The 24337-nt window shown below is 36.6% G+C and overlaps 1 protein-coding gene and 1 pseudogene across 3 annotated transcripts; one reads left to right on the forward strand and one right to left on the reverse strand.

Annotated features, from left to right (window-relative positions):
* LOC100665991 (UDP-glucuronosyltransferase 2B31-like) overlaps positions 1 to 24337 on the reverse strand; it is a 129242-nt pseudogene that overhangs the window by 20987 nt on the left and 83918 nt on the right.
* LOC100653864 (UDP-glucuronosyltransferase 2B4-like) lies at positions 13129 to 23635 on the forward strand. 3 transcript variants are annotated; one of them, XM_064285742.1, is made up of 7 exons: positions 13129 to 13441; positions 13793 to 13852; positions 15132 to 15280; positions 20028 to 20159; positions 20926 to 21013; positions 21880 to 22099; positions 23242 to 23635. In XM_064285742.1, exons 1-7 carry the CDS (start codon positions 13129 to 13131, stop codon positions 23519 to 23521), a joined length of 1242 nt encoding a protein of 413 aa, XP_064141812.1. In that variant the 3' UTR covers positions 23522 to 23635. The 3 variants fall into 3 exon arrangements, with proteins under 3 accessions (XP_064141812.1, XP_064141813.1, XP_064141811.1); XM_064285743.1 differs by having other exon boundaries at positions 13129 to 13852; XM_064285741.1 differs by lacking the exon at positions 13793 to 13852 and having other exon boundaries at positions 13129 to 13600.

Below are 24337 nucleotides of genomic sequence, written 5' to 3' on the forward strand. Positions count from 1 at the left end.
GCTAACCAGAAGGTCAGTGGCTGAAATCCACCAACAGCTCTTTGGAAATACTATGGAGTAGTTCTGCTTTATCCTATAGCATCTCTGTGAGTCAACAACGACTCAGTGGCAACGGCTTTTTGCTACATAGACAGTTTTGCTAGAAATAACGTGTCACTCTTCAATCTACACGTCTATTATCATCCAGACATTCACTGAGGTTTGTAATGACTTCTTAAAGGTAAAAGTACATTAAAATAGATATGTAATTAATTAAAGAAATTCTAACTGTCTTAATTCTTGAGTTTCCAACTTTCAGGTGTCTGTTGTCATTGTGATGGGCCATCAGGTTCTACTAACTGATTCTACAATAGAAACCTCCTAAAATATTTGTGAGATTGATAGATTATTTCATTTTTTACTTACAAAAACCAAATTCCTCTCTCTTCTTACTTACACAAACTCAAATTCAAAGACACAAAGAAAGTCAAGACTTCATTCTACCAACTAAAAACATGACTTACCTAGTACTTCACTGTAAAACAGATCCCACTTCTTCTCATTAAATGTCTGGAACCAAAAGTCAAAATAAACCACATATATCATATTTTTCACCCTCTCCAAGAATGTCATTCGATCTTGTAATCCTGACAGAACAATAGGTACATAGGAAGGAGGGGTTAAAAGCCCTCCACTATACTTTTCAAATGTATAGCCATAAGTGAACCGGACACTATACACAAAGGGTATTTTAAGTAGCTCGGCCAACAGCTCACCACAAGGACCAATGGCATCTGCAAGAATGACATCAAACCTTGATTGTTGTAATTTCATCATTAGTTTCTTATTGAAAACTACATCTTTACAGAGCCTTTGAATACAATCAGAATATTCCCCAGCGATTTCTTGTACTACTGAAAAATATGTCCAAAATGTATCTTTTGGCAGATCATCAGATTTCCTAATCCATTTCATGAACAGAAACTCAAAATCATCTTTAGTAAGAGCAGTAGGATAAACTTCAAATTTAATAGCAGATGGTGTGTTGGGATCAATAAGAATGGAAGCTGAAGATGTTAGAACAGTCACTTCATGACCTCTCTGAATAAGTTCATCTAGTATTGTCTTTATATTGATCCAATGGCTATATTCTGTTGGCCACACCAGCACTTTTCCACAAGTTCCACAGGTAAAGTAACAACTCAATTGTATCAGCAGAAGTGAAATCCATTTCATAGACATCCTTTTTAAATGAATTCTTCTTTTCAAATTTCTGTTCCCTTTTGCTACTGCTTGTACTTATATTCCAGGAGAAATCAATCAAGTAGTTAAAATACAACTCTTAAAGGCCAAAGTAAATACATTATATAAATAGCCAGACCATACCAAATGAAAAAAAGCAGAGGGGAGGTGGCTTTGTGTTTTATGGGAGTACTTAACTTCCCTTTCATCATAAGTGCTATCACACAACTAAGAGTCGAGGACCTAATATTCTGATGTCATCTGTGTTATATAATACATTCTAAAATGGTGTTAAGAACTGTGACAGGTTGAAGCCACTTGTGATTGTCGTCTCCTTGACACAAGAACTAAAGAAAAAATAATTATATGGCTGCATTAATATATTTTTGGATATCATGGTTCAAGGCTTTTTGTACCTGGCAAAATCTTTATTGACATATAATTCACATACCAAACAATTCATCAATTTCAAGTGTACAATTCAACAGTTGTTTGTATATGCACAGGGTTGCACAACCACCACCATGATTAATTTTAGTCCTTCCAAAAAGGAATCCTGTGTCCCTTACCCATCGTGTCTTAGCCTTACCACCCTCCTTCTCCCCCCAGCCCTAGAAAATTGCTAATCTACTTTCTGTCTCTATAGATTTTTCTGTTTTGGACATTTCATATAAATGGAATCATACATTTTTCTTTCACTTACCATAATATTTTAAGATTTTTCTGTTATATAAATTCTTGTCATTGTTGTTAGGTACCATCAAGTCAGTTCCCATTCATAGCAACCCTAGGTACCAAGAAGAAAAACACTGCCCAATCCTGCACCATGCTCACTATTGTTATACTTGAGCCCATTGTTGCAGCCACTCTGTCAATCCATCTCTTTGAGGGTCTTCCTCTTTTCCACTGACCCTGTACTTTACCAAACATAATGTCTTTCTCCAGGGACTAATCCCTCCTGACAACATGTCCAAAGTATGTAAAACACAGTCTCACCATCCTTGCTTCTAGAAGCAGTCTGGTTGTACTCTTTCAAGGCAGATTTGTTTGTTCTTTTGGCAGTCAATGGTACATTCAATATCCTTCATCAACACCACAATTCAAAGGTGTCAGTTCTTCTTCGATCTTCCTTATTCGTTTTCCAGCTTTCACGTCCATATGATGCGATTGAAAATACCATGGTTTGAACTTCAAGGTGACATCTTTACTTTTCACGTGGTTGACTATAATCAAGAGAGATAATGAAAAGTGTTGTCAAGTATGTGGAGAATCTAAGTTAATGGTGGTGAAATAATTTTGGGAGAAAAAGAGATAGCAAAATAATGACACATTGTGAAGAATGGAATCAAGGTCACTGGAATGTAAAGTAGAAATTGTTGAATGAGTGTTTGTTTTGTTGTGTCTATATTTTCAGCAAAAACAAACCTTTTCCAAAAGAATTAGTATTAGAAAAAAAGAATGTGGAGAAATTGGAACACTTATACATACCATTTTGGAAAACAGTCTGGCATAAAGTTGAGCATAAAGTTACCATATGATCCACCAATTCTACTTCTATGTATTTTCCCAAGAGAAATGAATACATGCATTCACACAAACCTTGAAAATGAATGCTCATAAACAGCATTATTCATGATCAGCATAAACATCAAAAAGTGGAAAAAACTGAAATGCCTATAAACTGATTAATGAATAGGCAGAAGTGGTATATCCATACAATGGGTATTATCTGACAATAATGAAAAATAATGTCCAGTACTTATATAACATAAAACTTATTATAAGATTTGGGTTACGATCTTTCTGACCAATAAATACAGTTAGGTTTTTCTCAACCTAGACCACTTTGATCCTATTGCATTTCCCTGATGTGTAAACTTCAGGGGAACTTGTGGTTTGTTTTTCCTTTTTTCTATAAAATTTTTAATTCGTGTAATCTTTGCGCTGTTACAGATTAAACTGAGTCACTGTTTGGCTAGGATGAAAAGAAAAACATTAGTATATTATTTTTACTTCTGCCAAAAGATGTAAGGTTTCCATGTCAGGAGTGTAAGAAGGATAGGACAATGGGTTTTTGAAGAGAGAAAGAATAAGATCATCTCAAGTATTATTATTTAGAATGATAATCCTAATTTCAATCTGTGTTCAACAAACACATTGAATTTCACAACATATCTGTAAGGCAGCTAAGTGATGCTGTGTCTTGTTTTGAAAGAATAGGTGCATTTATTACACTGGTTCAATATTAAAAAAATTTTTTTTTTTAACATAACCTAAATTGAGACAGAGCTTTCATTATCAAAAGGTGATAATGAGGGTGAAATTAAACAGTGGAGCCTTTTCAAAGGGTCATGAAGAAAAGAGAATTAGCTGAATCAAAGAAAGGATTCCAGAATAATCATGATAAATTTCAAACTTACATAGTGCTGACTTCTACTGAGGCACTGTGCCCTGTGCTTTATATACATTATCTCTTTGAATTTACACAGCAACTCTGTGAATTAGGTATGATACTATACCCATTTTTTATTGCATAAAACCAAAATACATAGACACTATGTAGCTCTCCCAAGGTCCAACAGAATCTGATTTAAACCTAGGCAATTCTGCAATCCTATGCCATCCCGAACAAATGCAGTGCGTGATGGAATGGAAGCTGATACTGGACAAACTAAGGAATTTTCCCCAGGCTGTACTGATAACTAAATGGCAGAGATGAGGTTAGAAAGTGTCTTTAGTTTTGACCTCTAACCCTAAGTTTTTAACAGAATTGGCCAAAAGTGATACAAACCAAAAAGCAAAGGGGATTTAGAAATTAAGGCCCTACAATACGAAACATAATTAAAGAAACAAGGGCCCATGAAAAGTGTTCATGGTGTAGGGGAGTAAGTTGAAATACAGATTCGTATGCTTTTTTTCCTTTATTCCTTTATGGACTTTCAGACTACTCAGGCTCACTCATGAAGTCACAGCTCTTCAGAGAAGGTAAGAAATGCTACCAAGTATAGCAAATACTGGAGCCACCTATATTTGCAGAAGTCGCAATCAGCATTCTGTGTTTATTTCCTGATAAAGTTCAGCTACATGAAATAAGATACTGTATAGCCAGGTGACTTGACGTTAACCCCAGACCCGGCTCTTTGTTTCTTCTTGCCAGCCAAAAAGCCAGTGCCGTCAAGTCGATCCCGACTCGTAGCTACCCTATATGTTTCTTCTTAGAACATACAAAACCTTACAGGGTCTCACAGATCTCAAGTTACTCTTGATACAAACTTTGGATGCTTAAATAATGATTATCTAGAATACCCCTTAATTTTATTACAACCAAAAGGAAAACTTTGTCACTATATCTTTTAAAAGAAAAATATACGTTTTATTTCATGCAAGTAAATATGTTCATTTGCTCTGTACTTGAAGTGACAAAACAGTCATTTTAGAAAAACCTCTCTTTGATATGTTTTCATCTTATCCAGCTTCATAAGTCAAAATTCTCAAAAGTATTAAGAATATAACTTCTTCTAAAGCAGTAAATGATAGCAATCATTTGCAAAAGCAATTTGGGTAAAAGACTAGAAGGTAAGTGGATAAAACCAGCTGAAAAATGATGTAAGGGCTTGTTCAGCTATGAAATAGCAAGTTCTAAGGAAGTAACTCTAAAGAATTGGTTGTATGGTATTTTGACTCAGTTGAAGTATGAAAAGGAGCCCTAGTAGCACAGTGATTAAGAGCTCAGGTACTAACCTAAAGGAGGCTGGTGGTTCAAACCCACTAGCCACTCTGTGGGAGAAATACCTGGCATTGCAGCCTAAGAAACCTGCTGGGGCAGTTCTACACTGTGCTATAGGGTTGTTAAGAGTTGGAATGACCTGATGGCAAAGGCTGTTTTTTTTTTTTTTTAGTAGAGGTAGGTACAAAGAAATATAAACTTTGTAAAATATAAACCATTAGTCATTCTTTTTTTCAGAACTTACACCAGGCAATGTATTTACCATGGATTCTTGTCCAATCAAACACTTCCTCAGGCTGATATTGGATGGAGATGAAATAAGGGCCAGTATTTGCAATGCTGCAGAGTTCAGGAAGGGAGGAATGATGGGCTAAATGTCAGGGGTAATAAAGGACAAATTACATACTAATAGAAATTATCTTTTTTACTTTTTGATGAGGCAACTTATGAGGTCGCAGGCCAAAGGCAAACTCCCTAAGACAACTTTTTTTCTTTTGGAGGAAATGGAAATCACAGGCAGAAGTATGGGCAGTAGAAGCAACAACACTCCTTTCCCAAAACTACTAAAGGGAAGAAAAACCCAACTTGCATCTCCACCTGCTTCTTCACCCTCTTCAGCATAAAGAAAAGGGATGGTCTCACACCTCTAGCCCGTTAACTCTAATGGTGACCAGGAATGGGTCGCCCTCCCTGTATTTTTGTGAGTCAGAGTATGTGTTTTGGTCTGGTTCCCAGCAAAGCAACTTCTTATTCTCTTTCACTGCCTAGAAAGGGATGGTGTGAGTGTGTGTGTGTGCAGGCAGCAGACTTTGATGTTTCCTTCTCCAGGGGTAGGATAGAGGCCAATGGCTTATACAAAAAACTGTTCTCAAACAGGCATTGTTTCTTCGGCAGGTAAGAAAATAAGGCACTCTTGTAACATCACAAAGGTCCCGGGATGGCAGAAATGGTTTGAGCTCAGTGACTAATCAGAAGATCGGTGGTTCGAACTCACCTAGCAGCACTTTGAAAGGCCTGACAATCTGCTTCCATAAACATTACAGCCAAGAATACCCTGTGGAGCTCAGTTTTACTTTGTAACACATGGGTTCGTTGTGAGTCAGAACTGACTTCATGACAATGGATTTTTTGTTGGTTTGTTTGTTTGTTTGTTTTTGATAGCACCCAAGGCTACTACAATTTTGGCACAAAGCCTATCACTATCTATTATTCAGTAAGGATAAAAGAGAACACGTACCCATGCCTTCAGCCCCAAGAACCTTGCCTCACCTAAACAAAAAACCTCCCTTCCTTGAGGAAGAAAACACCAACGTTTTTGGTAGATGGTGGTTATATATGAAGGGGCCCTAGTGGCACAGTGGTTAAAGTGCTTGGCTGCTAACCCAAAGATCAGTGAATCGAAGCCACAAGCTGCTCCACGGGAGAAAGGTGTGGCAGTATGATTCCATAAAGCTTTACAGTCATGGAAACCCTATGGGGCAGTTTTACTGGGTCTTATAGGGTCGCTCTGAGTTGGAATTGACTCTGGCAATGAGTTTCGTTTGGTTATACATGAGACTTTAGTATTCATGCTCATTTTGGCATTAGTAGTGTTTACTCAATGAATAAGTTGGAGAACCTGAATTTGAACTCAGATGTGTTTTCCTGACAGTGAAGCTCATGATATCACCATTTTACATGTTCCTGTTGAAGGCTGATCACCTGGACTTTGGTTCAAGTAATGATTATGAACTATGAGTTTGTGAGATTAATTGTGTGCTAGCTAGTGCTTATCAGGGAAGGAGTCCTGTTGCTGCAATGGTTAAGCACTTAACTGCTAATCAAAAGGTTGGCAGTTTGAACCCACTCAGCCACTCTGGGGGAAAAGGCCTGGCAAAATACTTTATAAAGATAATAGCCTAGGAAATACTTGGGGCAGTTCTACTCTGTCACAGGGGTCACTGTGACTCAAAATCCACTTGACAGCATCTAATAGCACTTGTCAGGCACACCTGACTAAATAGAATTCATCTGTTTTCTATATTTACGACTAAAAATGCCTATTAATATATCTTATTAACATAAATCTCAAAACCTTTTATGTATCACAACTTCACTGAGTGCATTCTAAGGGCTAAACTCAGTGCTAGTCTACAGTATCAGCAGGTACAGTTGTACATGTTGTACACTTTACAATCCCAAGAAGTGCCATTCACACACGTTACAGCAAAAAACGAAACAAACAAAAACCCACTGTCCCTAAGTAGAACCCTTCAAGGCATTAACTTTATGAAAAAGAATAAGTCAAAGCTTTTGCCATCAAGGGATTTTGAATTAGTTTTGAGCAAGAAGATTTCTTTGCTTATGAAGATACCTAAGGAAGGAAGGAATATCCGGATTCTGTTCAGCAGCTTTTGGATATTTCCATTTAATTCCTTATATCCAGAATTTTTATTTCTTTCAGATATTACTTTATCCAATCATGCCCCCTCACTGTTAGCATCCTTTTTCTTAATTCTAGAGGTATTTTAGAATGTCAGTTCAGATAAGGGACTTCCCCAAATCTGAAGAGGAAGTGAGGGGGAAAAAAAAATCATACAGCCCCGAACCTCCGCACGAGAATATCATATTGAAATTAACGTAGTAGGTTCCAATGGTCTCCAGATCTGTGTGTCTGATGCATTTATAAGGATTATGGCTCCTCCATGTCGTTGTTTCCCATTGCAATTGAGTCTGTTCATAGCATCCATAAGTATAACAAAACAAAATGCTGCCCGTTCCTGCACCCTTTTCATGATCATTGGTCTATTTGAGTTCTTGTTTCAGCTATTGTGTCAATGGCCCCGCATAACCACGTTGAAATACAGCTACGCCAGGTTCACTTAAATATTTTTTCCTCTGTAGTCTCTCTCTACCCCCACACAAATAAAAAAATAAAAACAAAATAATACTGGCTGACAAAACTAGAAATCTGTTGGCAATGCCTTTTAAAAACACAGACATGATTTAAAAACTTTCCTAAAAATTTCCAGGTGAAACCAATGGTCTAAGTGGATGTACTAGCTCTCCCCTTGGCTTTCTGACTTCCACAGGCCTGCACAGATATAATCCCCTGGCCTAGGGCTTGTGGTTGTAGTTGTACCTCAATTTGAGACATGTGCCCTTGGCAAAAGGATTGATTCCACCAATTGGGCCCTAAGAGAATCTAACAGGGTCCTGAGGTAGTGGGACTGGAGGGTAGGGGGTGTTTTCTGGGCTGGCTCTTCTCCTCCCACCCACCTGTAGCTTCTTTACTCCAAGTCCACGTATATGCGACTCCCCATACAACAAGCCGAGAGGTATGGAAATGATTAGGTTGACAGAGCACCGACCCTGCAAGTTCTTTCCAATATGCACTTCTCTCAGATCCTCTGAAACTTGTGGAAATCCGAACGTAAAGAAATCTGTGGCTGCCACCCTAATCCATTTCCTTCTCAGAGTTTTCTGGCTCTACCAGGTGTTAAAACAGTAGGGCCTGAATCTATGTATGTGAGTGTGCGTTTCAAACCTTTTATACCTTAACTGTAAGATCCCGAACTTTTTATACCTAAATGTAAAGTCATTAACTACAAAGTTCAAATCTAATCCTTATCTTGTTTTTTCCCAGCCACAGGAGTAAGCCTATCTGAATACCCATTGCCCTGCCCTCCTGGTATTAGTGCTGGCTCCTGGGTTCCTTTCAGCTGCAACACTGATGACTAAAAAAAAAAGATGGAAGAAGGGAATTAAGCTGTGAGGTAAAATTTGTTTGTTTGTTTTTAATCCCTTTTCTGGAAGTTTCTGTCTTGCATCCACAGAGTATTATACTTCTTATAATCATGTCTGTATTGAAAAAATGTTTGTAATTTAAATGTCTTTTGCGTTATTACAATTTTACCACATTATTCTTTATACTGTACACAATCAGACTTTCAATAATTGCTTTTACTTTGTCTCAGTTCAAAGGACGTCTTTAGGATTGGGGGTCTTAAGAAAGTGTAAGCTACAGAAAGAAAGAAGGACACTATTATAAGTCCTCACTTTTCTGATTCTACCCTCCCTCCACCCCTACTTAAGAGACACACACACACAGGCACACGCAAACACACGTGCAGTGCATTCAAAAGTGCATAACACCCTAAGGCACTTTCCAGAATGTAAAATGTCTTACTACATGTATTTTAGTAGCTGGACTCCAGATTGGGCCAGATAGAGCTGGACATCATTGGAATGGGGCAAATGGAAGTAATAGCCTTTTCACATTAAAAGAAACATTCATTTTTAATGTCAGATGACTTAGTTAATTCTTCCTAAGAGGGGCATTTTTAATCATTTTTATCTTCTGTTTCATTAGCCTTCTTTAAAGTCAATTTTAGACATTTTAAATTTCAGCCTGTGGTTCATTGGCTTTGCCACAACTTGGATGGGGAACTCAAGTTGTTATATAAACTAAAACTTATAACCATATAAAATTGCTTGTTTCTTTCCTGTGTAGTTTTAAAGGCTTTTATGCACTAATCTTTATATTTTCAGGTGAATATAATTGTTAAATCATGTCACAGTGTACCTGGTACATTGGTTATCTTAAGTCCTTCATCCCATCCCCACCCCGTAGCCCTCTTCTCATAGACTTCTACAGTGGTCATCACACACTGGTTACAAGGAGAAATGCTAATTTAGGACTAATACCCTGCTTATTTCTGAATTGGTTACATCCACTTACCTGATATAACTAGTCTGTATTTATAAGCAGCTGCATTATTTTCATCTTGTTTCTCACTCCATTCCTCTCTGATGACATTTTTCTAGCATAAGGAACTTGAGATTTTTAAAAGATGTTTTCTTAAAGAAAAATTTTCTTATGAACTGTAAACTGTCTTGTTTGAATAAGATAAATTATGGACATTTTTTTGACTCCGGGTCTGGCACACAGTGGATTTCTCTATAGCCAAATAAGTAGAGTTGGGCAAACGGAGGCCTATTCCACTGTTGCTGGTCACTTGCTCTGTGTCTTTGAATAGACCTTCAGCTTCTGAATCTTAATCCCAATCTACAAAACGAAAGAAAGATTTATTTATTTTCAGGGTTGGCAACGATTAGCTTATTGGTCCAGTTTTGAGGATTTTTGTTTTCTTTATGTTGAGGTGCAATCTATATTGCAGGCTGTGTTCTTTGATCTTCATTAGTAAGTGCTTCAAGTCCTCTTCACTTTCAGCAAGGAAGGTTGTGTCATCTGCATAACGCAGTTTGTTAATGACTCTTCCTCCAATGCTAACACCCTGATCTTCTTCAAATAGTCCAGGTCTCGGATTATTAACTGAACATACAGGTTGAACAGGTATGGTGAAAGGACACAATCCTAATCCACACTTTTCCTGACTTTAAACCATGCAGCATCCTCTGGTTCTGCTCGAAAAACTGCCTCTTGATCTAGGTACAGGTTCCTAATGAGCACAATTAAGTTTTCTGGAATTTCCATTCTTCACAATGTTAATCATAATTTGTTATGATCCACAGAGTCAAATGCCTTTGAATAGTCAATAAAACGCAGGTAAACATTTTTCTGGTATTCTCTGCTTTTAGCCAGAATCTATCTGATATCAGTGATGATATCCCTAGTTCCATGTTCTTTTCTGTATCTGACCTGAATTTCTTGAAGTTTCCTTTTGATATGGTGCTATACCCGCTTTTGAATGATCTTCAGCAAAATTTTACCTGCATGTGATATTAATGATACTGTTCAATAATATCCACATATGGTGGGATCACTTTTCTTGGGAATAGGCATAAGTATAGATTTCTTCTAGTTAGTTGACTATGTAGCTGTCTTCCACTTTTCTTGGTGTGGACTGAGTGAGTGCTTTCAACGCTGCTTCCATTTGTTGAAACATCTCAAATGGCATTTCCTCAATTCCTCGAGCCTTGTTTTTCTCCGATGCCTTCAGTGCAGCTTGGAATTCTTCCTTCAGTACCATTGGTTCCTGCTCATATGGTACCTCCTGAAAAGGTTTAACGTTAACCAATTCTTTTTGGTGTAGTGACTCTGCGCATTCCTTTCATCTTCTGTTGGTGCTTCCTGAGTCAAGTAATATTTTTCCTATAAAATCCTTCAATATTACAACTCGAGGCTTGAATTTTTTCTTTAGTTCTTCCAGCTTGAGAAACACTCAGCATGTTCTCCCCTTTTGGTTTTGCATCCCTAATAATTAGGGAAATTAAAATTAAGACAATAAACTAATTTGGCACAGATTTGTGAAACAAGAATCTGATAAAACTATGTTTGAAGGAGTATAACATGGAATAATCAATCCAAATGAAATTGGTTTGACCCAGTAATTCTACATGTAGGAACTTGTGCTGCAGAAATACTTGAACATGAGTATATATGTGATGTATGGCAAGATGCTCCCTACAGTACCTAAAGGGGTGTCAGTCAGAGAACACACTTACCTCTAATGAAAGGGATAAAGTATCTAGTCCTTAAAAAGAATAGGCAGGTTGGTTACAGTCAAAATTGCTGAATGTTGTCTAGGTCACATTGCTTTGTAAAAAAGAGTTTCAGAAAAATTTTAAATAATACTGAGATAATCTTTTCTTCGAAAAAAATGAAATGTATGTAAACTTGTATAAACATATAGAAATTGAAGGGATCCAAAATGGCCAAAACAACCTTGAAAAGAAAAAACAAAGTTGAAAGAGTTACATTTTCTAATTTCAAAACTTACAAATCTACAGTTATTAATCAAGACAATGTGGTACAGGTATGCAGATAGATGTACAGATTATGAACTAGAACAGAGAATGCAGAAACACAGCCACACTTTTATCCTCAATTGTTTTTTCAACAAGAGTACCAAAATAATTCAATAGTGGAAAGAACAGTCTATTTAACAAGGGGGATTAGAAAAACTGAATATCCACTTGCAAAATAATGAAGCTGGACTGCCTATCTCAACCCATATATCAAAATTAAACATGTTGCTTCAAAGAGTAAAATCAAGAAACTGAAAACACGCCCCTTTAAAATGGGGGAAAATATTGGCAAATCATGTATCTGATAAAGGATTTGTGACAAGAATATATAACGAATTCTTACAACTCGATAATAAAGACAAATAGCCCAAAGAAGAAATGGACAAATAATCTGACGAGACATTTCTCCAAAGAAAGCGCACAAGTGGACAAAGAGCACGTGAAATTGAATCAATACCATGCACCATCAAAGATGTGTAAGTAAAATCACTAGGAAATACAACTTCACACTCACCTAGTTGACTATAATCAAAGACAAATAATGAGAAGTGTTGTCAAGAAAGTGAAAAATCTAAGTTAATGGTGGTGAATTAATCTGGGTAGAGATAGCAAGAGCGATGACACAATGTAAAGAATGTAATCAAGATCACTGAACTGTACATGTATAAGTTGTGAATGTGTGTATGATTTGCTGTGTCTATATTTTCTCTGGAAGCCCTGGTGGTGAAGTGGAAAAAAATATATTTTCCAAAGAATTAGAAAAAATAAAAGAATGTGGAGAAAATGGAACCTTCATGAATGAACACGTGTGGAGAGAGAGGATGTAAGAGTGAAGGATGATGGGTAAGGGTCACAGGATTTCTTTGTGGAGTGATTAAAATGTTCTAAAATTAATCATGGTGATGGTTGTACAACTCTGTGCATACACTAACAACCATAGAATGGTACACATTAAATTGAAGAATTGTTTGCTTTGTGAATTATGTGTCAATAAAGATTTTACCAGACACAAAAAGTCTTGAATCATGATATCCAAAAAAATGTTGATGCAAATGTGTACGTACTTTGTCTTTAGTTCTTGTGCCAAAGAGATTGCAATCACAAGTGGCCTCACACTCACCAATGTTCTTAACACTATTCTAAAATCTATTATATAACACAGGTGACCCTGAACTATTAGGTCATCAATTCTTAGCTGTGTAACAACACTGATGGTAAAAGGGACATTAAGTACACTCAGGCAACCACAAGGTCATCTACCCTTAGCTTTTTCCAGTTGGCATCCACATGCTCTGACTATTCATATAATGTATTTACTTTGTTGTGTACAAGTTATATTTTAACTTCTTGATAGATTTTTCCCAGGATATAAGTATGAGCAGTGCATTAAGGGAACCGATTTTTGAAAGAAAAGTATTCCTTTAACCAAGATGTCTATGAAATGGATTTCAATTCTTCTGCTGATACAACTGAGTTGTTGCTTTAGCTGTGGAACTTGTGGAAAAGTGCTGGTGTGGCCACCAGATTATAGCCTTTGGATGACTATGAAGGCAATACTGGATGAACTTATTCAGAGGGGTCATGAGGTGACTGTTCTAACATCTTCAGATTCCGTTCTTATTGATCCCAACAAACCATCTGCTATTAAATTTGAGGTTTATCCTACATCTCTTACTAAAGATGAGTTTGAGTTTCTTCTCATGAAGTTGGTCAGGAAATGGATATATGATATGCCGAAAGATACATTTTGGACATATTTTTCAGAAGTACAAGAAATTCTTAGGGAATTTTCTGGCTGCATTGAAAGCCATTGTAAGGATGTAGTTTTTAACAAGAAACTTATGATGAAACTACAAGAATCAAGGTTTGATGTCATTCTTGCAGATGCTTTTTTCCCTTGTGGTGAGCTGTTGGCGGAGCTCCTTAAAATACCCTTTGTGTATAGTGTCCGGTTCACTATGGGCTATACAATTGAAAAGTATAGCGGAGGACTTTCGACCCCCCCTTCTTACGTACCTATTGTTCTGTCAGAATTACCCGATCGAATGACATTCATGGAGAGGGTAAAAAATATGATATATATGCTTTATTTCGATTTTTGGTTCCAGACGTTTAATGAGAAGAAGTGGAATCAGTTTTACAGTGAAGTACTAGGTAAGTTATGTTTTTAGTTGGTAGAAGGAAGTCCTAGCTTTTCATGTGCCTTTGAAGGTGAGTTTGTGTAAAAAAATACAGAGGAAATTTTTTTTTGTAAGTAAAAAGTGAAATGAAAATATGAAATGATCTATCTCACGAATGTTATAGAGAGGCTTCTATTACAGAATCAGTTAGAAGAACCTGGTAGTTAATCACTAGGACGGGGACTCCCGAGAATCAGAAAACCCGAAATTAAGACAATTGGAATTTCTTTAATCAATTATATATCCATTTTATTGTAGTTTTTATCTTTTAAAAAAGTCATTTTATATTTCCGTGAATGTCTGAATGAACATAGACATGCGGATTGAAGAGTGATACATATTCCTAGCATAACTATGTTGGTAGCATTGGGAAAAATACTTGTGTAGCAGTTTTATTATTTATTAAATAGAATATTTTTCCACAGTACTTTCTCAGGATTTCTTTTTAGTTGAAAGATATACTGGCTTTATGCCAGATTCAAAAATTATACTTTGTATCTACAATATTTATTAATCTGCTAGCCAAATAGCCATAATCAAAATAATACAATTCTACATAACTTGTGCCTAGTGGACCCTGAGGTTTCTAATGATTCCACATTTCTTCACTAAGTGCTTACAAATCACCTGTCTTACAGGTATACATTGTTGTGAAGGGGTTGACAAATAAGTTATTAGTCTGAATTTTTTGTAAACTGTCTCTCTCTTTAAAAAAATTCACAGTGAGCACGTTTATCTCCATAATTTTTTGAAAATTTACAGCATTTAATTCCATATAGTTTTATTTAATAATGAAATATTATTCAGCTCCTCGCTTGAACTGAATGCTGTAGTTGGTACAAGGAATTGATCCATACTCACAAAAACCTCAAATTTTAGTTGGGAAACTGAATGTCAAAAATTGGCTTGCTAAATGGTAGAAACTAGACTGAGTACTTCTGGGAAAGGTGTTTCCATGGCTGTGGCAGGCTTAATTGATCGGGGAGCTCAAATTCCAGTTGTTTCCATTTGTGGATCTGTTATTTTTGCAACTTTAGATAAAGTAAATGCATATTTAATTCTACAGTGGCTTAGATTTAATAACTGTTTATGATGGTGGAAGTACTGATGTGACATTAGAGATGTAAGGCTCCTCTCACACTTTTAAACAACTTTAGCCAACTATTACAAGCTTCCCTCAGAAGATTACTTGGACATTCAGATGTCAATTTTTTCCAGTTTCCCCTACTTTTTGTTTTCTCTTTTCTTTGCAGGAAGACCAACTACATTACGTGAGACAATGGGGAAAGCTGATTTATGGCTCGTTCGAAACTATTGGGATTTTGAATTTCCACGCCCTTTCTTGCCACATTTTCACTTTGTTGGTGGGTTCCACTGCAAACCTGCCAATCCCTTGCCTAAGGTAAACTTATTTCAGTTGGTTTAGTATTTTCAATTGAAATCATTCTGCTTTCTTCATTCAGAATGTTTGACTAAGTAAGAAAGATGTGAGAAGTGTGTTAAAGTGACTTACAAATTAGAAATTCATATTTCCATGCCACCAGAAGTATCTTAATATCATTACCATGAGAGAAATAAGTGGGATACCTGTGAGACTTTGAGAATAGTCTAATAAATTAAAGCTTTCATTACTCAGCACATAAGAAAATATCACTCATTCATTCAGAGATTATTTTTAGAGTGACTACCATATTCCAGGTAAACTAGTGCTGGTTGGATACACAGAGAAACTAAACAGACATGGTCCCTGCACCCTCCCATACCCCACCTCATGCACACACATCTTATATTCTAGTTGGAAAAATAGAACAGAAGCAAGTAGTAATCATACAGTGTGAAAAGTATCATATTAAGGAAAGACCACAGTGCTAAGGGAACACCCAGCAGGGATCATAGAAAGTAACCCAGAGACATTTGTATTTAAGGTGAAGGGTGTGCAGGAATAGGTAGAGAAGGTGGGGGAAAGAGGAAGACAAAATGAAAGCAGCTATAGCAGTAATGACAGTCCCCAAGATCTCCTAGCTACCAGGAAGAGGAGATGTAAAGAGGCAGATGATGTGGAAGAACTTAGTTGGATCCAGAAGGAGTTTGAAACATCCATTAAGGGGATTGGGGAGCCAGTGGAAAGAATTAAGCAAGGGAGAGATATGAGCAGGCTTCTTTTACAAAAGAGCCCTCAAGATGCAGTAACTGGATTGGACTGTGAAGGAGCAAGATGAGAATGGTGGACCTTTTAGGAGATTGTTTCAGGAGATCAGGCACCAGATGATGGGAAACTAGAATGGCCATAGAGTGAACACTATTCCTATAATACTACCAACCTCATATGATTGTTGTAAGAAAATATTTGTTAATATATATAAAACACTCCAAATGCCTCTGGCACAAAGTAATCCAAAAGTGATTTTAAACCCTAAACAACCCAGAGCTGTCGAGTCGATTCTGACTCATAGCAACCCTATAGGATAAAGTAGAACTGCCCCATAGAGTTTCAAAGCAGCACCTGGCGGATTTGCACTGCCGAGCCTTTGGTTAGCAGCCGTAGCGCTTAAACGCTACGCCACCAGGGTTTCCAAAAGTGATATTAGCTACTGTAATTATTGCTATGTTTGTTACTATTGCTAATGGTATTAATCATTTCATATGTGTCAGACACTTTAAATATACTTCTCATTTAGTAGGAATTGGTTTTCCAGTAGATCAAAATTATATTCTCTAGCAAAGTCCTAAAGAACAGATATCCTGAGAAGTTTTTAAAAGTGAATGTATACGTTTTAGCAAAGAGATGAGCAGGTTAAAATGCTTAAATTTTGTTGTAAGGATTTAGGCTCTTCATCTGTTTTATAGCTAAAGGGAAGACCATTCCTAACCATTATAAATGGGTGAATAGAAATGGGTGTTCCCAACAATATTTGCATCCAAAGCCCAGTGTGCTTGCTTGCAGCCTTAGTTTACAGCATTGAAACCATTCACCATTTGAAGCCTCACAGTTTTACATCTCTGAGAATAAAAGGGATGGTTTAGCCTATCAGAGGAAGTGTTTTCTACCATATACCAAGCCTACAGGAATCCTTAGTAAAACTCCCTTTGAGTATAAAAACAAACAAACAAACAAACCAAACTCACTCTGCAGGATTTCCCAGGATGGGCTAGTGGATTCCAACTGCTGATCTTTTGTTTAACAGCCATACATTTAGCCATTGCAGCACCACAGCTCCCCTTTGAGTATGTGCGTGTCTGTAGCATAGCTGCGTGATAGAATGAACACAGAAAATGTATCCTGTGCATATAATGAACACAAAAAATTCTGTACACATAATAAAGACTAAAGAATTTCTGCTACTTGTATCTGAAAATTTCCATTAGTTTGAACTTACAAAATAATTCTGTCAGCATACAGGTTAATATCCCTTATAAAGGACAACAAGAATCTGTTTTAAATTACTACTACAACTTTTAGACATAAATAAAAAGCAAGGATTGTTTATGGCAGTAGTATATAATCTATTAAAAGATCTGTTTTGTCTCTCTTCTTATTGGCAGCAACATAAAACTGAAATCCTCTTCAAGGATTAAAACTCAATAGTTACTTTGAATGTAAAATTATATATATATGTCTTTCAAAGGGTGTAAATGCTGCGGTAAGATTAATGACCCTTTCTGCAATCTCACCTTATTCGTGAAAGATTTTCCCATTCACATTAAAGGAAAATGACAGTCTTAGTAGGAGGAGGAAAGAGGGGAGGGAAGAGAGGATGAATAATAGTGTAATAGTTAAAATAATATATTTACAGTAGTTGTTTACATTGCAGAAACAAGATTTGAATCCAAGTCAATGATGTGAAGACTGTTATGCATTATTATAAAAAGTGATTGTTCCCCCCATATTACTTGCTTTTCCATTAATTCTTAGACTCAGATTATTTGACTTTCTTTTTTTTAAAAAAAAAAGCATTTAGCAAAATGCTTCAAAAGACTTAAAAATAATTATAGCCTTCGACCTCATTATATGCTTATATGAACCTACACAGACAAAAAAAAAAAAGTGTTGCAGAATCAATCTTATGGCAGTGTTATTTATAAAAGTAAACATTGACAGTAATTTAAATTCCAACATTTATGAGAGGTTAAATAACTTATGTGTTTCTGCACTATTGCAATCATTTCATCAAAGAATGCTTGATTACACAAAATCAATCATTATATAAGATTAGTTGGAAACCAAGAGGCAAATTGTTAAAAAATTTACAATGCCAAATTTATTGTAGAAAAAAGGTATATACAGTGGATATTACAGTTTTCTAAATATATGTCATATATATACATCAGAAACCCTAGTGGCATAGTGGTTAAGAGCTATGGCTGCTAACCAAAAGATTGGCAGTTTGAATCCACTAGGTGCTGTTTGGAAACTCTATGGGCAGTTCTACTCTGTCCTATATGGTCGCTATGAGTGGAATTAACTTTATGGCAACAGTGTTTTTTTTTTAATATACATTTCTGCATATGGATAACATGAACACTAGAATGAATGGGTACAGAGTTTAAACTCTTCCAGGATGGAATTTATGGGTGAAACTTACTTTCTCTTTTACATTTTTCATACTTATCCAAAATTTTTTACAATGTGTTTGTGTCATTTTTATTAAGATGTCACAGAATTTGGAATGAATCAGGCCAAGTAAGTGATTAATCTTTAAAGAAAGGTTGTGTTATTATAATATTATCAGAATCCATCTTGCACAGCAAAAGGAGCACAAGTCAGAATAATTCTCAAACAATTCCAGATGAACATGTCTTTACCAGAAACTCTATGTAGTTCCAAGTGAACTTCTCAAGAGGGTGACCAGATCCCTCCCGGAGAAAGGCCAGGTGGACCTCTCCCACTGGGGAGAGAGTGCTCTCCCCAGGAGACAGTGAGATGTTAATGAAGGTCTCTTTTACCCACAGTTGTGCACAGCACATTCAACAGGTACATCAGTTTCATAATATGACTTCAGGTCAAGAAATATCCCAAGAAAGAAGCCAAGAAATAGGGACATTCTCATATGTAATTACAAATGTGTATTTATGGATTAAAAATGGAAATTTTATGACTATTTCACAGAAATTCTAAACTCAAAGTTTTTTTGAACGTTAGAGAATCTTAACATTTGGACATTAAATATTAGAGGAATATTTGGGAAACTATGAGAAAGTTTAAGGTGTGACATAAAGGATTATGTAAATGAGAGAAATATAAAATCACCCTGTACCAGAACTTATTTTTCATTAGGGTTCATAGTCATGAAGTAAAATATTCCCAACTGACAGATATCTCCAGAAAACCTGCCAGAATAAACATATATGATTTGGGTAGAACTATAACCAAATAGGTGCTGTTGAGTTGATTCCAACTCATGGTGACCTTATGTGTACCAGAGTATAGTTTTCATTAGCCGATTTTTCAAAAATAGATCACCTTGACTTTCTTTTGGGGCACCTCTAGTTGGACTTGAACTTCCAAACTTTAGCTGGCAGCCAAGCACAGCAATTATTTGTACTGATCTTGTACTGCAGTAGAAATAGAACTATATAGAATTAAAGCTGAGTTAAGATGCTCCTATTGGGTCTCCTTCCTAGAATATATACTAGTAATTAATAACTCTAAATGAAGAGTGAGTGTCCTTCTCACTACTGTGTAACTGCTTAATTTTGTTTCTTGCTTATATCACACCCCCATCCTCCCACACACATTTACACAATTGTACATACTGAAGGCCATAGATCTCATATCATGCATCTCCTTCCAAAGGAACTGACTGATTAGTGCTCTTAAAAAAACAGCCACTATTCCAATACTTTGTCTCTGTCAATGAAAATCCCTGGGTGGCACAAATGGCTCAACCTTGTGTACTAATCAAAAGATTCATGGTTCCAATCTACTCAATAGCACCACGGAAGAACGGCCTGGAGATCTGCGTCCTTAAATGTTACCGTGGAAATAGAGACCTGTGGAGATTTGTTCACGAGTCAGAATTGATTCTACAGCAGTGGGTTTGGTTTTGGTTGTCAGTTCTTGATTTTCTCTCTTAAGTTGTGGCCAAATCTTTAAATACTGTTCAATATTTTGTTGCTGTTTCATGATGAAGCAAATGCTGTCTTCACAGGAAATAGAAGAGTTTGTCCAGAGCTCTGGAAAACACGGTGTGGTGGTGTTTACTCTTGGGTCAATGGTCAGTAACCTCACAGAAGAAAGGGCCCATGTGATTGCATCGGCCCTTGCTCAGATTCCACAAAAGGTTAGATAACGTGCCGTAAGGGTGACCAACTACTTTGCTAGTCTGTTCAACTCTGTAAAGGGTCTGGTTATGGAAATTTCCTGTAACTACTATGATAGCGTCCCACGTGTCTGTCAGCATGTCCTCCTGTGGGGGCTTGCATGTTGCTGTGATGCTGGAAGCTATGCCACCGTTATTCAGACACCAGCAGGGTCACCCATGGCAGACAGGTTTCAGCTGAGCTTCCAGACTAAGACAGACTAGGAAGAAAGACCCAGCAATCTACTTCTGAAAGTCTGGAATAAGTGAACAGAAGTTAACTCCCTTCCATGTCATTCAAAAAATGATAAGAAAGAAACAGTTTAAAATGAAATTTAGGAAATGAGAGCCAGGGTAACACATAGATATGAGAACATAAATATGTATATCATTGGGAATTCACACTGTTTTTTACCCTAGATATGTGACTGCCTAACAATTCCCCAAATGCTTGAATTTGTCACTGCTTTTTTTTTTAATCTCAATGTTTTTAGGTACCATGGGAGAAACATCATAATTTCATATAATTACCTTATTTTTTATATAAAAATAAGTTCCTTCAACCTGAGTATTCGTATTTACTTCAATGTTTTCGTAGTTCTGATTTCTAGCATCTCTTTCTTGTTCTCAGTTCCTCTGTCATAGGAAGGGGTTTGACTAGATGATCTTTTAATGATTACCAAATTCTAACTTGCTATCACTTTTCAGTTGTATTCATGGAATAAAGTATTTTCTTCATCTTCATAAGGTGCTGTGGCGATTTGATGGCAAAAAGCCAGATACCTTAGGACCCAATACTCGGCTCTATAAGTGGATTCCCCAGAATGACCTTCTTGGTAAGACTAGAGAACAAATAATGAAAATATGGATAGCAGCTAATCAGAGGGATAATAGTTAAACAGAAAATCAATTCTTGAGCACTTATTATAGAAGAATTTAAAAACTAAAGCATAAGTTCTGTATATTTATTTTCTAGTTCCAGAGGGAAAAAAGATGAAATATAATAATTGGCATTTTATAATATACAGTCATAATCCTTTTCGCAGAAGTAAGGCATCTATATTTCAGGTGTAATCACCTCTCAAATGGACTTTTTTAAAAGCCTCCTGGATCATCATCCTAATAGTCTCACCTCATACCTATTCTTTCCATTGCTGAAGCAGTACTGCAAATGCTGCTGAGCAATAACAGCACCTCCTTTAGAACCAGTGAGCCCCACCCCCATTTTGTATACGAAAATATCCACAATCTTTTCCATGAAGTGATGAAACGTTTCATGATAAAGGATCACCATCCCTTCCTCTGAGTCCACCTCCACCATCATCGAACTTCCTCCTCCCTTAAACACACCACATGTCAGTCTCCATCATTTTTCTCACTGTTTCTCTAATATGGTCTAATGTGTCCCTTTTTTAGTTCATTTGTTACTTTTACCCAGGATTTTCTCCTTCAACTTGTCCACCTGACAATCTTTCATCTGTCCAGGCACACACCATTTCTTTCACGAAGCCCTCGTTTACTACTGCAGTAGGCCTAGTTGCTTCCTACTCAGAGATCTAAAAATAATTTATATATAGTTTCATGGACATGATAATCTGTTTTCTAGAAAACACTGCCCATTGAGTTCCCTGTATTTCCCATTTCTCATTTTATTTCTAAGAATATATAATGAAAAATTTTGTTGAATTTTACCCCTTCCTAGGTCATCCAAAGACCAAAGCTTTTATAACTCACGGTGGAGCCAGTGGCATCTATGAGGCTATCTACCATGGGATCCCTATGGTGGGCATTCCCTTGTTTGCAGATCAACCTGAAAACATTATTCGCATGAAGGTCAAGGGGGCAGCAGTGAGTCTGGACATGGACACGATGACAAGTACAGATTTGCTCAACGCTTTGAAGACAGTTATCTATGACCCATCGTGAGTAGTTAGAATAAGATTTTTTTTCTTTTTTTGTGCGGAGGGTGATGTTGGGGAAATGATTTGTCAGAGGTTTGAGGACAATGAGAGGTTTGAGAACAAGGATGAAGGTTTGAAAAAGCCAGTAAGGAGAATGAGAAGAATTACTGAAGTTGGACATGGAAGAATTATGAGATGAGACCGAAGTTGAAATAGAGACCATGAATGTTAAAACAACAGGACTCTGCAAGGCCGCGTAACTTTGTCTCAGCATGAGACTCGTTAGTTCTTTTAAACTATTCTAAAATGTTTTAAGTAAATCAGCAAAAGATAATCAACCTCAAATTTCTATTACGTTTAACCCTTCTGAAAATTTCTATCTTAACATTTAGATCCCAGTACCAGAAATGGTAAACGACTAAAACCAAACAAACCAAACCCATTGCCATGGAGTCAATTTTGACTCCTAGTGACCCTATAGGACAGAGGAGACCTGCTCCATAGAGTTTCCAAGGAGCGCCTGGTAGATTCGAACTGCTGGCCTTTTGGTTAGCAGCCATAGCACTTAACCACCAGGGATTCATTAAACAACTAAGGCTGAAAATTGATGCAATTGAAACCATGAAAAATGAGGATATCAAACCAAGCCCATTGCTGTCATAAATGTATGAAAAATCTTGGTTCTTCTGGGTGTGATTATTTTGATTATATTTGAAAGAGTTTTATAATTAAAAATGGATTGATTTCGAAGATAAATACTGGAATGTGGTGGTTGTTAGGTGTCATCGTGTCCATTTGATATTATTTTGAACCTTGTACAGCAGGTTCATTAACAATTCCTCACTGGATAATTCAAACTCTGCACAGATGATGATGTTTTTTTTTCTTTTAATTTTTTTGTCTTTAAGGCTTAGCACTTTCCATTCTCTATCCTAAAAATACATGGCCTCCCCCAACTCCTGTCTTTCTTTACATCCTGAAATCCTATGCATTCAACAAATTCTAGCCCATGTGCTAAAATGTCTATCATCATCTCGGAAGAAAATAATACATTTTTCTTCCAATCTTATGTGGCACATATTTTTACCATCTGCATGAAAATTTCACTTATTGATCTTTTCTGGTTTCTTCTCTGAGTTGATGTCTATTTGATTTTTCTTCAGCTATAAAGAGAATGCTATGAGGTTATCAGCCATTCATCATGATCAGCCTGTTAAGCCCCTGGATCGAGCCGTCTTCTGGATCGAGTTTGTCATGCGCCACAAAGGAGCCAAACACCTTCGCCCAGCTGCACTCAGCCTCACCTGGTACCAGTACCACTCTTTGGATGTGATTGGGTTTCTCCTGGCTTGTGTGGCAATTGCTGGTTTTCTGGTCATAAAATGTTGTTTGTTAGGTTATCAAAAGTTTTATAAGACAGGAAAGAAGAAAAAGAGAGAGTAGGCCTCTTTAAGACAAAAGATTAATAGGCATGATAAGTGAGAGCGTTATATTTAATTCAACCCTTACGATTCAAGTTGTGGAAAGATTCTCCTCCATATTTTGCAAGAGCTGAGCTTTTTTTTATTTCTGAGGATATGCTACTCTTGGTTTATTGTTCTTGTGTTAGCTAATTCTTCCCTAAGGAAGAATGATCTTGCGTGTTTTTAAATAAATTTCTCCTCAATATTCCTCTTAAAATAGACAGTTCCAGTCATCAGGTGGATTATACTCAAGGTATTATTCTCATTTGGTAAATTGTGAACAAGATCTATGTTTGTGATGAGTTATGTATATTTTTATAACCGGAAAACAACATGAAACTCACTGGAACCGCAACCTATTGATGTGAAAAGATCAGGAAGCTTGATGTTTTCACTCTGCATTTTCAGAAACATTTTCTATATAAATGATGTGCATTCATACAAATATATGTATGCCTCATGAAACATACAGTATTTCTTCCTGAAATTTTTCTTTCTTTCAGAAGTTCTGAGTGGTTTTAAGTGGCTTCCTCCCTAAAATTATGTAATACTGTGAAGGCCTTGGTTAGAAAGAATAAAAATATTTTCCACACTGCCCTTGAATATGCTTTTCTATTGTTTTCCCTCTATGGAATGACTCTTTGGAATTGGATAGTAAAAAACAAAAAAATCCCAGCTCATTGTCATCAAGTCATTTCTGACCCATAGTGACCCGATATGACAGAGTAGAACTGCCCCATAGGGTTTCTAAGGAGTGCCTGGTGGGTTTGAACTGCCAAACTTTTGGTTAACAGCC

The sequence above is a fragment of the Loxodonta africana genome, chromosome 5 (assembly GCF_030014295.1).
Source record: "Loxodonta africana isolate mLoxAfr1 chromosome 5, mLoxAfr1.hap2, whole genome shotgun sequence".
Lineage (NCBI taxonomy): Eukaryota > Metazoa > Chordata > Mammalia > Proboscidea > Elephantidae > Loxodonta > Loxodonta africana.